At 48.6% G+C, this 16,852-nt stretch overlaps 2 protein-coding genes across 5 annotated transcripts in view; one reads left to right on the top strand and one right to left on the bottom strand.

The window, feature by feature from the left end:
• LOC142501080 (L-threonine ammonia-lyase-like) overlaps positions 1–3,912 on the top strand; it is a 66,464-nt gene extending 62,552 nt beyond the window's left edge. For all 4 annotated transcript variants that reach the window (XM_075610406.1, XM_075610408.1, XM_075610405.1 and 1 more), the window contains one exon: positions 2,190–3,912. In XM_075610406.1, the coding sequence (XP_075466521.1) occupies positions 2,190–2,288 (99 nt within the window). In that variant the 3' untranslated portion in view covers positions 2,289–3,912. The remainder of the gene's footprint in view (positions 1–2,189) is intronic.
• Positions 3,913–4,403: 491 nt separating this feature from the next.
• Positions 4,404–14,525, bottom strand: TMEM254 (transmembrane protein 254). The gene is made up of 4 exons (XM_075610409.1): positions 14,362–14,525; positions 13,493–13,596; positions 12,021–12,080; positions 4,404–6,317 (listed from the first exon to the last, which is right to left on the bottom strand). The coding sequence occupies exons 1-4, from the start codon at positions 14,452–14,454 to the stop codon at positions 6,194–6,196; spliced, it is 381 nt and encodes a 126-aa protein (XP_075466524.1). The 5' UTR covers positions 14,455–14,525; the 3' UTR covers positions 4,404–6,193.
• Positions 14,526–16,852: the final 2,327 nt, after the last annotated feature.

Here is a 16,852-nt window from a genome sequence, read left to right on the forward strand (position 1 = left end):
ACATATATCCCAGCAACCCTCATGGAGAGCAGAACTATCCACATTGATGAGCAGCACACTTGGGGGATTTGTATCATTTACCTCTTCCTCCCATACTCTATGTTGCTCAGGCTTGGCTTTAGAGTATCTATATGTAATTGTGCTAACATTGGGGGCATTATCCTGTTAGACACGAGGACACTAATGTCTGCTCATTTGTAGCTTGTACTGTGGAGATTTGCATGTTCCTGAGATTGAGGATTTACATGCAGATTAATACATTTATGCCTGTTTAGGGGACCTCTGTTGTAAGGTTTGCATAGGTGTGTGTTTTACTCAGAGATATTACTCCTGGTAGTTGACAGTACACCCGGGTTAGGTGACTTTAGTATACAGCAGGTATTATTTGACTTCTGTCTTCTTGCTGATTTTTTGAGGGATGTTTAGGTGGAGGGATATTACAAAGGGAAGTACCACAGCCTATTTTAGTTTGTGGGAACGGTCCTGAGGAAGGGGAATCTTTGTCCCACTATCACCTTTACCATACCGTATGTTATACGTCACCCATGTTTTTCTCTTTTTTGGCCACTGCTTTTTCTTTCCCCTATGGTTGTTATTCCCCACGGTTTTTCCCCCACCCCCCACCCTCCCAGAGTTGTGATTTTTTGTGTATCCCTCTTTTTCCATGTTAGGCTCCCTCCCAGCCTACAATAGGGTTGGCTTATGTTACACATATATTGTTTCAATACATTACTGTTACTTTTCTATTGATGTCTTTGACTTATTTTTTCTTTTTGAGTGCTGGGAACCATCATATCTATTTAGACATATATTCCCTGTCAGCATTACAGCCTGTTCCGAATAATTGCATATTTATTGTATCGTATATTTCTTGTTGCTTTTGCCTAAAAGGGGGCTGAAATTCTCAAACAAAAAAAGCCAGTTATCTAATATTTTTTTATATATATATATATATATATATATATATATATATATATATATATCTGTGTATATATATATTTAACCCTATTCTTTCTGTAGCTCTCCAAGATCGTCTCCAACTATAGGGCAACTTTAAATCCTTCAGTGCCAGAAAAGCATTGTAAAGATTCCTATAGCCCAGGGTCACCAACAGGTCAGGTTTTCAGGATATCCCTGCTCCAGCACAGGTGGCTCAGTCTTCGACTGAGGCACTGATTGAGCCACCTGTGCTGAAGCAGGGATACCTTTAAAACCTGACCTGTTGGTGGCTTTTGAGGACTGAAGTTGCCTACCCCTGCTACAGCCCCTCTGGTCTGTCCTCTCGGAACAGAGGCGGATCAATGCATTTCAGGGCCCCCTGGCACGGCACAGGTTAAGGAAAGGGGTCATTCGTAGAGTAGAATGCACATCAGGTCCAGCAGTGAAGGGCTGACAGTGTAATCGCTGTGTATAAGTCATCCCTGCACGGGGCATTTCATGCCTGTAACATGCATCAGTTTAAATACCCGCCTGTATCCCCTGCTGGAGAGGGCTTTGCGGGGATGGATACAGCATCTGGTTTTGATGCTCTCGGCCCCGAACTCCACTCCACACAAAAAAAAAAAAAGCTGTTTATTTTCTCTGGAAGGATGTGCTTGAAATAATTTAGTTACACGGTTCCCAAACCTTGCATCATTCATTCTTTGGCCTCGGGGGGGGTTTGCCTGCGCATCTTAACCCCTTGAGGTCTAGATGGGCGCCCGCCTCTCTAGCGCCCAAGGGGTTTAAAACAGCGATCTACAAATCTTCATCTCGGGCAGAAAACATGACAAAAACAATACTGGAAAGCACAGGTAGTTCAGTCTTTGACTGAGCCTCTGATTGAGCCACCTGTGCTGAAGCTGGGATATCCTGAAAACCTGACCTGTTGGGGAGGGGGCTTGAGGACTGGAGTTGAGCCCCCCTGGTGTTAACGGTATGTGCTAACAAATAACGTTCCCGTGCACCCAAAAAAAAGTAGACAAGGTGTCAAAAATAACCGCCAATTTCGAGAAATATGTTAGTGTCTTTGAAGTGGGTGACTCTGGTTTGAATTCCAGTCAACTCTCCCTGTGATCTCGGGCGCCAAATATTAGATTGTAAGCTCTGCTGGGCAGGAAGTCACTGTGCCAGTGTACACGGATATTTCTATGGTTAGCACTGTATCCGGATCAGTGACGCAGAATAACAAGTACTGTCCCCTCTTCCAGGTCACCTGCCTGGTGGAGAGCAGAGACAGGACGCACACCGTGCAGCTGAGGAACGCTCTGGCAGAGCGGTACCCGTCCCTCAAATGGATGGAACAGTGAGAAGAGACTCTTCGGAAACGCCATCGTTTGCGGATCCCCTCCAAACAAAACAAAAAAGTCTTCGCAGCCAGAGGGGACCGCAACGCGTTGCAATATATAATCACATGCAGAGCAACGCGTTGCAATATATAATCGCATGCAGAGCAACGCGTTGCAATATATAATCACATGCAGAGCAACGTGCTGCAATATAATAGCACGCAGAGCAACGCGTTGCAATATATATTAACATGCAGAGCAACGTGCTGCAATATAATAGCACGCAGAGCAACGCGTTGCAATATATATTAACATGCAGAATGTGCTGCAATATAACATGCAGAGCAACGCGCTGCAATATAACATGCAGAGCAACGCGTTGCAATATATATTAACATGCAGAGCAACGTGCTGCGATATAATAACATGCAGAGCAATGCGATGCAAGATAACACGCAGAGCAACGCGTTGCAATATAACATGCAGGGCAACACATTGCAATTTAATAACATGCAGAGCAAAGCGCTGCGATATATAACACGCAGAGCAACGCGTTGCTATATAATACACGCAGAGCAAAGCGCTGCGAGATATAACACGCAGAGCAATGCGTTGCTATATAATAACATGCAGAGCAAAGCGCTGCGATATATAACACGCAGAGCGACGTGTTGCTATATAATAACATGCAGAGCAAAGAGCTGCGATATATAACATGCAGAGCAACGCGTTGCTATATAATACACGCAGAGCAAAGCGCTGCGAGATATAACACACAGAGCAACGCGTTGCTATATAATAACATGCAGAGCAAAGCGCTGCGATATATAACACGCAGAGCGACGTGTTGCTATATAATAACATGCAGAGCAAAGCGCTGCGATATATAACACGCAGAGCAACGCGTTTCTATATAATAACACGCAGAGCAATGCGCTGTGATTTAATAACACACAGAGCAACGCGTTGCTATATAACATGCAGAGCAAAGCGCTGCGATATATAACACGCAGAGCAACGCGCTGCGATATATAACACGCAGAGCAAAGCGCTGCGATATATAACACGCAGAGCAACGCGTTGCTATATAACACGCAGAGGAACGCGCTGCGATATATAACACGCAGAGCAACGCGCTGCGATATATAACACGCAGAGCAAAGCGCTGCGATATATAACACGCAGAGCGACGCGTTGCGATATATAACACGCAGAGCGATGTGTAGTGATATATAACACGCAGAGCGACACGTTGCAATATATAACACGCAGAGCAAAGCGCTGCGATATATAGCACGCAGAGCAAAGCGTTGCAATATATAACACGCAGAGCAAAGCGCTGCGATATATAGCACGCAGAGCGACGCGTTGCAGACTCCTCTGGCTATGACGGGATTTTGAAGAGGTGATTTCGTCTTGAACTTTGGTAACTGTTTGTTAGCACAGAAATATATTGTAGCCAGGAATTGTGACGTTTAGTCGATGTTGGACCCAGTTAAAGAGCCGGGAAATAAGTAGGCGGCCCAAAAGGAAGAATATAATAATTACAATGTGTTTGGATTCTCTCCAATGGTTTGTCACATTCATTAAAGCGGAACTCGTGGCTGTAAGTGTTTATACGAGAAGTATATTGGCCAGAACAATGCGATGTTTTGGATTGGTTTATTTTTCTTGTTCTAGAGCCGGGGCACTAAACTCAAGTCCTCAAACACCCTCCAAACAGGTCAGGTTTTCAAAGACTGAATCAGCAGGGAAGAGAATACGCAGTAATCGCATGTCTGGGAATTGTGGCTTCTCCCTGAAGTTCAGGGATTTCACAAGTCAGAGTACAAATACTTACCGTATTGGCCCGAATATAGATCGGCCTCGCACATAATAGAACCCTAACGCTTTGAAGGTGCCCTACATAAAAAATAAAAAAGGTGTTAGGCTGTGCATATAATACGAGTCCAGTTTTTGGAAGGATATTTTTAGGGGGGGGGGGGGGAATAATACAGTATATACCGCAGTGCTTTACTCCTGAAACATCCTGGTGTGCAGGGTGCTTATCTGTGCTGGAAATACAAGCCACATGAATGGACTTATGGTCAGACAGGACACACTGTGTCTGGTTTGTAATAAGGAACACAAAACATGTTACACTTTTGTAGTTTAATCGTAAAATCAGGAGATTATGCTGCCAGCGCTTAGAAGCAATCCATTCGGCACTTTTTATAAAATATATTTTGTTGTTTTAGTATACGCAGCCTTTGATTACCTTTACTGAAAACTAATTACCTAAGCTGACGATCAATTCGTTCTCCGGTGATCAATCAGCAAAGATCTTGCCAGGGTTCACTAAATGGCTACAACCTTTCATTTTCAATCAATCCTTCAAATCAATGTAACTCTGCAGCTACAATGTATCCTTATATTACTAGGGTAACATTATCTATTGTTACAGTTTGCAGCTCAAACTAACAGGAAAGTGTGGCAAAGATCTTGCACAGCTGGGGAGGTGGGTTAAATCTGCTATAGAAATCAAAGGATTATCAGTATAATAACTCATTAAAAATGGCATCAAGAGTTGAATTTAAAAAAAAAGATAAAAGTAGTATTATCTAAGGCTGAGGACAGGGTCAGCGCTTAGGTGCTGACGCTTGTCAGTGAGCCACTGCAGCCGCAATGAGAGCGGCTTTAGCAAGGGCTCGCGCATGCGTCTGCAGGCGTAGGTCTTACCAGATTTCTAGTTTGAGCGCTCACGTGAGTGGTTCGCCCAATGAGGGCGAACCAGCTTCGTGACGTCACTGGCCCGCCCCCGGACGGCGCGTGAACTAAGGCCAGGGAAAGCACCCGCTTTCCCTCAGCGCGCCTCTGCACGGCTGCAGTCACCATGGACTCACCATGGAATCAGCCTAACACAACAGAACTGATTTATATAAAAAAAAAAAACGCATAGCATGTTACATGAATGGCAAAGTGCCCTCCGGTGGCAGCGGCAGGTACAGCATGAACCGCTGTTAATAAAACATTACATTTTCTTTACTGAAAAATCTTGTTCCTATGCTTAAAGAGGTTAACCCTTTCAGTGCCTTGCAGAAAAAGGCAAGCAGCAGAATTATCTTCTTTGACTGAGTCAGGAATTTGCGGACTATAAATTCTGAGGATTCTATGATTAAAAACAAGGCAACCCTTCACATGGTTTAGGAAAGGGAAGAAGACAGGATGCAGAGGATCAGCAGGGCTTTTTCTGGGGGCTGGGAGGGGGGGGGGGGGGCGCGAGAGCAACATGAAATGTCTGGCACGCTATAATGGAATGATACAAACACAATCGGGTGACACGTCTCTCTCCCAACTATACAGTGTATATCAGACGGACTAACGCAGGGGCGGCCAACTGCAGTCCTCAAGAGCCACCAACAGGTCAGGTTTTCAGGATATCCCAGCTTTAGCACAGACGGCTGTCTGCTTCAGCACAGGTGGCTCAATCAGGCTCTGCTTCAGCACAGGTGGCTCAATCACTGATTGAACCACCTGTGCTGATGCAGGGATATCCTGAAAACCTGACCTGTTGGTGGCCCTTGAGGACTGGCGTTAGCCACCCCATGTTCCCTAACCCCTCCTTCGTTATGTTCATTGCAGTAGGTGTGTGTGGGGGGTGACACTCTGTGGGGGGGGGGGACACTCTGTGGGGGGGGACACACACACTCCCCCCTTCATAGCCACATCCCAGCTGAGCCGGGAGCTCCCAGCTCCTCCCGTTAAGCCCCTGCAATGTCCTGTACTAACTGCGCTGAAGCGTGGGCTGTGGCTGCGACACTGGTTTAGGGGGAAATCGTCCAGGGGCCGTAGGGCTAGATCCTTCCAGCAGTCAGGAGGGCCTGCAGCCGCCAGCAGTGAAAGGGTTAAGAGGCTGTAAGGGCCCTGACCGCTGGCGATGCAGCTTTCTATCTCCGCTTCTTCGCTGGTCCCGGCTTGTATGCGAGCAGCAGGGAGAGGGACGCGATGCCGAAGAGGAAGGTTTGTATGAGCCACCGGGCCCGGGCTCCCCAGTCAGTGATTCCCTTAGCCCTGCAAAGAGAGGGCGAGAGCGGTGAACAAAACGCAAGGCAACTGGTGTTTAAAGCAGAAATACAACTCTGTGTTTCTTATTCATATATGTAAAGCGTGCGACAATGTATAACTCGACATTCTTAAAAAATACACGTTTTCCTGCTTTAATAAGCGCTCTCATACGGATAGCGATGGAGATGTAGGTTTAAAAATCCTGTGCATGCAATACAGAGTCATTACATTGTCTCTTAAACGTAGACAACCATACAAATATTCTGTGACCAATTTAACATATCTAGAAACTAATCTAACCATGCTCAAAGCAAAGATCAGGCTTCTTTGGTTCCCCGGAAAAGGAATTACACGTTGCATATTTTGGGGGCTTTGGAGGGGGGGGGGGGGTGTTTGTCAATCAAGTGCTTTCTTTCCCCGTATCCCACACTGTCTTTATTAGAGCCAGTAGTAACGATAAGGGGCGGGGAAATTTACCCGTGCAAACTCTTGTTGAACACACAGTGACATCAGACAGAAGAGAGCAGCCAGGAGAAAATCAAACCCCTCCCAAGTCTCAGCTCCCCGTGTTCACAAACGGACTTTAAAAATACTTATAGGTGTCTGATGTTGGTAAAAGGCGTGAATTTCCCCGATGTGACCCCTTATGTATGATGTCACGGTCAGTACCAATCGGGGCTTAGCAGGGACTGCCCATTTAAACACAAATAATTGGAATTCCATCAATATGCATTGGCAGCGGAGGAGAGAGATATATATAGATATATATATATATCTATATATATCACGGACCCCCTGCACTACCTAACCCAAAGTAAGTGTTCCCCGGGAAGCACCCGGCTTCTTGGAAATCGGATCGGCCACAGCAGGGCCAGACCTCTCATTTTCAGTTCCTTGTTCACTGCGGAAAACCAAAAAGGATCATACAGAGATCATACCGCTAGGGAACGTACATGTGATCGTCATGTGGGGTTAACCATTTCACTGCTGAAGAGCCCTTCGATGTAGAGATGCCAAGTGTTTATCAGAGCCAATGGGAATCCTCGTGAGTGTTTGCCGTGTACATCAGCTTAGTGACGGTCCCAGGAGAGGGGGCAGTGGGAGATGGGTGAGAGTTGGGGGGCAGTGGGAGCGGGGGAGGGAGGGGAAAGGAGCGGGGGAGGGAGGGGAGAGGAGCGGGGGAGGGAGGGAGGGAGGGGAGAGGAGCGGGGGAGGGAGGGAGGGGAGCGGGGGAGGGAGGGAGGGGAGAGGAGCGGGGGAGGGAGGGAGGGGAGAGGAGCGGGGGAGGGAGGGAGGGGAGAGGAGCGGGGGAGGGAGGGAGGGGAGAGGAGCGGGGGAGGGAGGGAGGGGAGAGGAGCGAGGGAGGGAGGGAGGGAGGGGAGAGGAGCGAGGGAGGGGAGAGGAGCGAGGGAGGGAGGGGAGAGGAGCGAGGGAGGGAGGGGAGAGGAGCGAGGGAGGGAGGGGAGAGGAGCGGGAGCGGGGGAGGGAGGGAGGGGAGAGGAGCGGGGGAGGGGAGAGGAGCGGGGGAGGGGAGAGGAGAGAGGAGCGGGGGAGGGGAGAGGAGAGAGGAGCAGGGGAGGGAAGGAGGGGAGAGGAGCGGGGGAGGGAGGGGAGCGGGGGAGGGAGGGGAGAGGAGCGGGGGAGGGGAGAGGAGAGAGGAGCGGGGGAGGGAAGGAGGGGAGAGGAGCGGGGGAGGGAGGGGAGCGGGGGAGAGGAGCGGGGGAGGGAGGGGAGCGGGGGAGGGAGGGGGGAGGGAGGGGAGAGGAGCGGGGGAGGGAGGGGAGAGGAGCGGGGGAGGGAGGGGAGAGGAGCGGGGGAGGGAGGGGAGAGGAGCGGGGGAGGGAGGGGAGAGGAGCGGGGGAGGGAGGGGAGAGGAGCGGGGGAGGGAGGGGAGAGGAGCGGGGGAGAGGAGCGGGGGAGAGGAGCGGGGGAGAGGAGCGGGGGAGAGGAGCGGGGGAGAGGAGCGGGGGAGAGGAGCGGGGGAGAGGAGCGGGGGAGGGAGGGGAGAGGAGGGGGTCAGCGGGACATAGATCCATGGATTGATATATTATTATTGTTTTTGACAAGTCCTTTGACTGGAGGTTCTTTTTTCCGGCCTCTTATTTGTTTATTTCCAAAGTGATTCCCAGTTGGTGTTTGAATCCCCTGAGCTCATGGAACACAATACAGGATAATCTGGCATGGAAGGGGTTAAAAAGGGACTTGCTCAGAAAACCGTGGGGTAAATAATGCTCTACTGGAATTGAAGCAATCCTGCTCACATCCGGAAAGTGGAGCGGTCACGTGATCGGAACGCCCCCGCAGCGACCGCCCAGCGGAGCGGAACCCCATTAATTTCAGCTCTGGGGACCCCTTGCTTCCGGAGATACTTACCTCTGCAGGGGGTGCCCGTAGCCGCTCGACTAGCTGGGTTCACGTAATGGCGGAGTTTCAACGTTTCCAAGCCCAGCAGGCCAATAGGAAGCCGTGACATCATCAGGTGCGGCTTCCTACTGGCCCGCGTGACGCGGGAGCTTTAAACTTTGCCGAGATACCGGCGCCCCCTTTGGGAGGTCCGTATCTCAGGAAGCAGGGGGTCCCCGGAGCTGAAATTAACGGGGTTGAAGCGAAGAGGGTAGTGGGGGGGGGGGGGGGGAAAGGGTTGGGGTCTCCAGGGCTGAACCCCATGTTAAAAAAAATTATTTAAAAAAAGCAGATGAATTGCTCCTTGTTTTGTCGTGTGTGTGAGAGAATCAGAACCGTGCTGTGTGTCTGGGGGCTACTCGGATAATCAATATGGCAGCCCCCCCAAGCCTCACCCCCACGGGCCAATAGAAAGTCGCATGGTCAGAGTATGACATCACAGCTTCCTATTGGGTGAACCTGGAAGTCCTCTGATTTTACTTTTATTGCCACATTAAAAAAAACAGTTAATATGTCCAGACCCGGCGACCCGCGGGCGGGAGACATGGTCCGGTTCAGCCGTGGGGGACCCATCAGTTGCTATTCTATAAGAACATTTTAAAATAAATGTGCGGGGATTGCCGCTTTAAACTCTTCACTGCTCAGTTGTATGCCCTCCGGCAGCACAGGGGTTAACTGAGAGTTGGTAAGTGGGACCATCCCTGTAACAAAATGAATAGGTGTGTGTTTAGGCGTAATACATAGAGCTCCCTCTGCTGGTTACAAGACGCATTGCAAGGTCTGGATTTTTCCGGCTGTATATCACTGAACAGGACAGGGGGGCTCAACTCCAATCCTCAAGCATCCCCAACAGGTCAGGTTTTCAGGATCACACAGCTTGACCTGTTGGTGGCCTTTGAGCACTGGAGTTGGCCACCCCTGTATTGAAGGCTTAAGAACCCAACTATGAATTGGTAGGATGTAATATAAATCCATGCTGGGTATGACCGGGTGCACACAACCATTTAACACTGCCTGTCCTGTTTATATTTGTTTCACAATGTAACATTTGCCCCATCCCTTTGCCCCAAAGCCGGAGCAGCGTGCGTGTCACTTTCCTTTGGCTCCAAACTATGTAATGTGGGTCCAAAAATGTGCACTCAGTTCATCAAACTAACAATTAATACAAATCTCTAATGTTTATCTTTCTCTGCTAAATAAACCCAGTGCTAGTTTTGCAGCCAGGAGTGTTTGGCCTCATTCACCCAGCAAAAACAAATGACAAATAATGAGGGAAGAAGCAGTAACCTCTAACTCCCCCGGAGGGAGAGAGAGGGAGAGAGGGAGAGAGGGAGAGAGGGAGAGAGGGAGAGAGAGAGAGATGGAGGAGTGAAAGATATGAGGGAGTGTGAGGGGGTAGGGAGGGAAATGGGGGAGTGAGAGGGTAGGGAGAGGAGTGTGAGAAAGAAAAAAACAAGTTGACAGTACACTTAGAGCGTAAGCTCTTCGGGGCAGGGACTCCTTTTCCTAATGTTACTTTTATATCTGAAGCACCAATTCCCATTGTTGGATTTTGAACTATCAGACCCCCCGAAGACTGATTAATATGATGAAATTGTGCAAGCATGAACCAGCAAGGGATGGGTTAAAAAGGTTGAATGCAGAATAGTGTTAGTTTGAAGAAGGTCGTCAAGATTATCTTAAACACGCTTGCGACACACAGCTGGAACTATGCAGGGAACTATGAAAAATGGAATAAGTTCTACACAGTTACATAGTTACATAGTAGATGAGGATGAAAGACGTACATCCATCAGTTCAACCTATGCTAAATTTAGACAACAGATACTGTATCCTATATCTATACTTACTTATTGATCCAGAGGAAGGCAAACAAAAAAAACCCCAGTCATATCATCCAATGATATCTCATAAGGGGAAAAATAAATTCCTTCCTGACTCCATGAATTGGCAATCGGATTATTCCCTGGATCAACATCCTTCACATGTATACTTATTTGGTATATCCCTGTATACCTTTCCTTTCTAAAAACATGTCCAACTTTTTTTTTTATAACAAATCTATTGTATCTGCCATCACAGTCTCCATGGGTAATGAATCCCACATTGTAACTGCCCTTACTGTAAAGAACCCTTTCCTGTGTTGCTGGTGAAATCTCCTTTCCTTCAACCTTAAGGGATGGCCCCGAGTCCTTAGTACTGCCTGTGGGATGAATAGTTCTTTTGAAAGCTCCTTGTACTGTCCTCAAATATATTTGTATATAGTTATCATATCCCCTCTTTTCTACTGTAAATAAATCTAATTTAGCTATCCACTCCTCATAAATTAGAGATTGTCCATCCCCTTTATTAATTTGGTGGCTCTTCCCTGCATTCTCTCTAGATCCATAATGTCTTTTCTATGGAGTGGTGCCCAAAATTGTACTCCATATTCAAGGTGTGGTCTTACTAATGCTTTGTAAAGGGGAATAATTATGTTTACTTCCCTTCCATCCATTGCCCGTTTAATGCAAGATAAGATCTTGTTTGACTTTGCAGCTACTGCCTGACATTGGGCACTAAGCACTCCTAAATCCTTCATCATGGTTTCCCCCACTTTATAAACAAGTGACCTTCCCTGAAGATAAGACTTTGCAACATGTTCACCTTCACTACCCCAAGTCTGCTAAACCACATCAAAGACCCTCCATCCCCTACTAAGCCACAGAAAGGAAAGAACTGGGAAGTGCTGACAAGACGATACAGGTAGAGTGGGGGAATGGCGTATGCACGATGCAAGCATGAAGTAGAAATACTGATACACAATTGCTTTAGGAGAGACCAGTTGTCTTGCCAGGTGTTTGCTCTCTCCACACAGCGGTCACACTGTGCTATTATCCTAATTATTTGCTGTGCTAATAAACGAAATGTACTTTGAGAACCGTTTCGGTGTTGAACTCACCTTCCTTCATCCATTAGGTTATATTATTATGTCCCATGTATTACTGCTGTGAAGCGCTGTGTACATGAATGGCGCTATATAAATAAAGATATACATACAGAAAACCTGTCCCTTCTCAGCACCGGGGGCAAGAATACAGAGACAGACCAGATCTTAATGCTATCGAGTCTCACTTCTGCACTGCAGGGTGAGGGAGACGTGTACAGAGCGATAGAGAACAGGGTCAGTGCCTTCATATGGGGAGTTAGGATTAATGTAGATAACGTTAGACCAATAATGAACAACCCACAAGTGTGTGCACACAGCCTGCTTGTTCTTTACCGCGTGTCCGGCGCGGTGCGTGTGCGAGGCAGAAATGCACTGACCTGCAGAGCCGCACGGCGTATACAGCCTCCAAAACGTGCACCACCCACGCCAGCCAGAACCTGCAACAACGGGGCAGTTACTCGCACACTGTATCCAGCGCTCCGGTGATGTTATCTCGCGGGGGGGGGGGGAGGAGGGAGAGGGGGGCACGGCGTAATGTACAATCCATTGATTTCTGGCAATACCCCCCATGTAAAAGCCAAAGTTAGTTAGCAAATATTTAAACAAGGCCCGCAGGCATCCTTGCACTAATGAAACTCAAAAAGGTCAAAACTGCTGTCTGTGAGCCGGGTCGCTGGATCTGCACTGCTTTAACCCTGGCTGCGCTGTAATAGCTGTGTGATGTGGCAAGCATAAGATTAACCCTTTGGGTGCCCAAAGACATGGCACTACATCAGGCCTAGCAAACTGCAGTCCTCAATGGCCACCAGCAGGGCAGGTTTTCAGGATATCCCTGCTTCAGCGCAAGTGGCTCAGTTGAAGCAGGGATATCCTGAAAACCTGCCCTGCTGGTGGGAAGGGGTTTTGCAGAGCAGTCTGTGGCTGGCCCCTCTGGAAGGGAAGGGATTTTGCAGAGGGAGAGGGGGGGGGGGGGGGGGAGAAGTTGCCAAGAGAGGACGTGGAGTGGGATGCAGTGTCGGAGACGTTGGAACCAGGAGATATAAAACGCACTGGGCAGGAAAATGGGTTCACCTAGGGCAGGGGCAGGGAACCTGCGGCTCCCGAGCTGCACGCGGCTTTCCGCGCCTACTTGCGGCTCTCTGAAGGCTGCAGACCCCCAGCTGCTGCCTCTCTCCCTCACTATCCTAGCGGTGGCTACAGGACAGAGGTCGCAGACCTCAGAAGTATTTTAGTTGGGGGAGGCTGGGCGGCCGGAGTGGCGATGACCTTCCAGGTGGAATTTGGGGAAGGCGGTACCATGCCAGAATAGGCGCAGTTGGTGTGGTGGCGACCTCCCCACGGGGGCTCTGTGCACGCAGACTAAGGTGCTGGATGAGCACGAGCGGAGGGTGTCCCTCGTAAGTGTGAGCGAAGCAATCTGACTGGGCCCCTAGCTGGATATAAATGTGAGATAATTATCTGTTGTGATAAATAAATCTGTGGCCATTCATTTCTCCCAAGAAGTTGTATGGGGCGTTTATTGGGAACGGGAGAGGGGTCTCGCTCAGGGCGTGGGCAAGTAATGCGATCGGCCCCTAGAAAAACGGCAATCTAATGCATGGGCGGACAACTGCAGTCCTCAAGGGCCACCAACAGGTCAGGTTTTCAGGATCTCTCTGCTTCAGCACAGGTCGCTAAATCAGTGGAGCAGTCAAAGACTGCACCACCTGTGTTGAAGGGATATCCTGAAAACCTGCCCTGTTGGTGGCCCTTGAGGACTGGCATTGCCCACCCCTGCTGTAGAGGGATCATTTAACCATTTGGATGCCAGAATTGCCAATGCTCGGACAAGCGGACCCCCTTAACTTACCCGTAATACAAGACACTGTAGTGATTTGTCACCATGTACTGAGCGAGTGACCCCACGGGGCCGAGCTGTCGGTACGGAACCTGCGTGGGCCAGAAGACCGTCCACTAAAAAGAGAGAGAGAGCAGATACAAGGATGAGACTGGCAGCCCCAGCATGGAGATGTCACAGTGACGTGTTGCAGGGAAAATCCGCTGCACGTGGGTTAAACTTCACTGGAAGGTACAATAACTCCCCTAGAGGTAGGGTCATTGGGGCAATAGCAGTACTCGGTAATACTGTACAATGTAGCATATACATGTTCTCTCACTGGACCCCAAACCCCAATCTACAACTTCTCAATATATTAAACCCTGTGCAGCACAGGGTCAGCCACGGACTGGTCTGCAAAACCCCTTCCCACCCCGAGGGGCCGGCCACAGGCTGCTCTGCAAAACCCTTTCCCTCCCAGAGAGGCCGGCCACGGACTGGTCTGCAAAACCCCTTCCCACCCAGAGGGGCCAGCCACGGACTGCTCTGCAAAACCCCTTCCCTCCCAGAGGGGCCAGCCACGGACTGCTCTGCAAAACCCCTTCCCTCCCAGAGGGGCCAGCCACGGACTGCTCTGCAAAACCCCTTCCCTCCCAGAGGGGCCGGCCACGGACTGCTCTGCAAAACCCCTTCCCTCCCAGAGGGGCCAGCCACGGACTGCTCTGCAAAACCCCTTCCCTCCCAGAGGGGCCAGCCACGGACTGCTCTGCAAAACCCCTTCCCTCCCAGAGGGGCCCGCCACGCAGTGGTCTGGCAGGGAAGGGGTATTTGCAGGGAGGATGAGTACATGGACTATGCCTGTGGCCGCCCTCCCGACCTGACCATCCTGTTCCCATCTTTACGGTGAAAAAGCCCATGGCCAGGGCGATGAGAGCCATCCAGGAGAGGCCCGCCCTTCGGAAGTAAGAGCCGCCGCCGCTGCCGTGCGTTGCCATGCCTGCACCGTGCCGGGCTGAGAGTGAGCCAAAGTCCGGCACACACACAGGCTCTGTCCTCCCACGTCACGTGACTCGCTGCATGCTGGCGCCTGATTGGTCACCTCGTTCACTTTCTCTATTGGCTGAGCCAAACCCCCCTTTCCACCCCAGCTCAGGGTTCAGCTGCTGTATAATAATAATGTATAATAATAATAATGTATATAATAATGTATATAATAATGTGTGAGCAGTGTCCTGCCCTGAGGGGCGCGCCTGGCTTTCTATGCTGCTTAACATACAGGAGAGAATGTTATCCACAGTTATAATCCCATCACATCCTGACCTGATTTTCTGGGGAGACATATAAATATATTGTATAATGAACGTTTTTCAGGGATGATTTGATAGCGTGAGATCTCCTCTTCGTTTTCCCTTTCATATGGCAATATACACAGCACTGTACATAGACTTTTCCAGGCACAATGACTGCCTGCTTACAATTTACAATCTAATTTTGGGTGCATTTAAAAATAAAATGCCTTCCCCCCACGGTCGCAAACTGCTGGCACGGGGATTTAAACAGGGGTTCTCCCACTACGAAGGCAGTGACAGCGATGTAGAACTAGTTCTGATTAATACAAGCATGATAAGAACTTTCCTGAAAGAGTTAACAAACTAATTAGGATTACTGAACCAGGTGAAGATAAAGTGACGCCCAATATCGCAATTAGTTGCCAGTATCTTACAGCGCCAGTCCGCACCGAACACCATTTTATTTTTTTACTTTAAGAGATCTCTTCTTTTCCCTTCCTATGCTTTTATTTTTAAAACGCGGTGCTCCATTTAGGAGATATAAGCATTTGAAATATTAAGTGTCCGGGAGGTTAAAATGGAACTCTCCCCAGAGCCCGGTGCAGTCTAAAGGTTACCACGTGACCTCAGAAGCTAGAGATTTTAACACTAAAAAACATATACTTGTTTATAGCGCAGGACATGCTCAGGGGGCCACATACTAACAGTATATGAGTTCAATGGCTACAGCAGGGGTGGGCAACTCCAGTCCTCAAGGACCACCAACAGGTGAGTTTTTAAGGATATCTCTGCTTCAGCACAGGTGGCTCAATCAATGGCTCAGTTGAAGACTGAGCCACCTGCGCTGAAGCCGGGATATCCTGAAACCCTGACCTGTTGGTGGTCCTTGAGGACTGGAATTGGACAGCCCTGTGTTAGGGAATAGTGGAACAAATAAAGAAAGACTTAAAGCAAAAATAACTTCTCTTGTAAAGATATCATTGATTATTATCCCCAAAGGAACCCAGCACGCTGACCGAATATTCAATTTCTATATACTGTACAAATGGTGTTAAGCAAACAGTAACAATCGCGCTGCTTCCTGGGGCGATCCAGCAATGAAACACCCCAAATCCTCTCAGGGTGCAGCCAGCATACAGCACTCTACAATCAAAATAATATTAGTATTCAACATTACTTAAATAATGTATTTCTGCAAAGCAAGACACAACCGCTGCATTATACACGATGGACTATACGTCCTGACCAATACTGTATAGATATTATGTATGTGAAGGAAACTGAGCTCCTCAGTACTCAAAAATGGTAACCCGGGTATCCTAAGAGTACTCAACCTATACAATCTACTGGACAAGCAATAAATACTCCATATATACTTGTATATTTATAGAACACAACTACTGTACAAATCAAAGCGCAGTGTGTATACAAACGCTATACAAAATAAGAGAGGCCCTTGAGGATAAACATGGCTTTCACATAAGTGTTTGTAGAGCTGGAATCAGTCCCTGTGGATACATTGTAGCTGGCCCGGTAGCGCCTAATAACAGTCACATGATGCTTGGATCTGACTCAATCTCATCCGCATCTAATGCCCAACGCATGATTCCCGGGAGCTGCATCGTCACGGGCGCCTCCCAGGGACAGAAACACTACAGAAATCATTGTACATTTAAATAAAGCAATTAAAACATCACTCCTTATTAAATCCCTTTGGGAAAACTAGCTAGTGTAAATATCTATTGGCATGTTCGAAAACGCCTTTTTGCAATGGCTTAGTAGACATGTCTTCATTCAGTCTTTTGCAGGGGCAAATCGGGCACTACGTGACAATGGATGTGCTACAATGAGTGTAGGCAGGAATATCAAATTGTTCATCAAATTAACTGTTAAAATGTTTCTATACATGTATGTAGAGCAGGGGTGCACAAACGTCTCCGTCTGCGCCCCCCTGCCTGCTCTCCCTCCCCCCCCCCCTACCTTTTCTCTGGCGTTTTCTGATGTCACGACGGCATGTGACGTCACATCGCCAGAAGATGCTGTAGACCAGATAAGGGACTTACAGAGGCCTTGTGCGCTGACCCGGCATTTAATTTAAATGCTT

The sequence above is a fragment of the Ascaphus truei genome, chromosome 8 (genome assembly GCF_040206685.1).
Source record: "Ascaphus truei isolate aAscTru1 chromosome 8, aAscTru1.hap1, whole genome shotgun sequence".
NCBI lineage: Eukaryota > Metazoa > Chordata > Amphibia > Anura > Ascaphidae > Ascaphus > Ascaphus truei.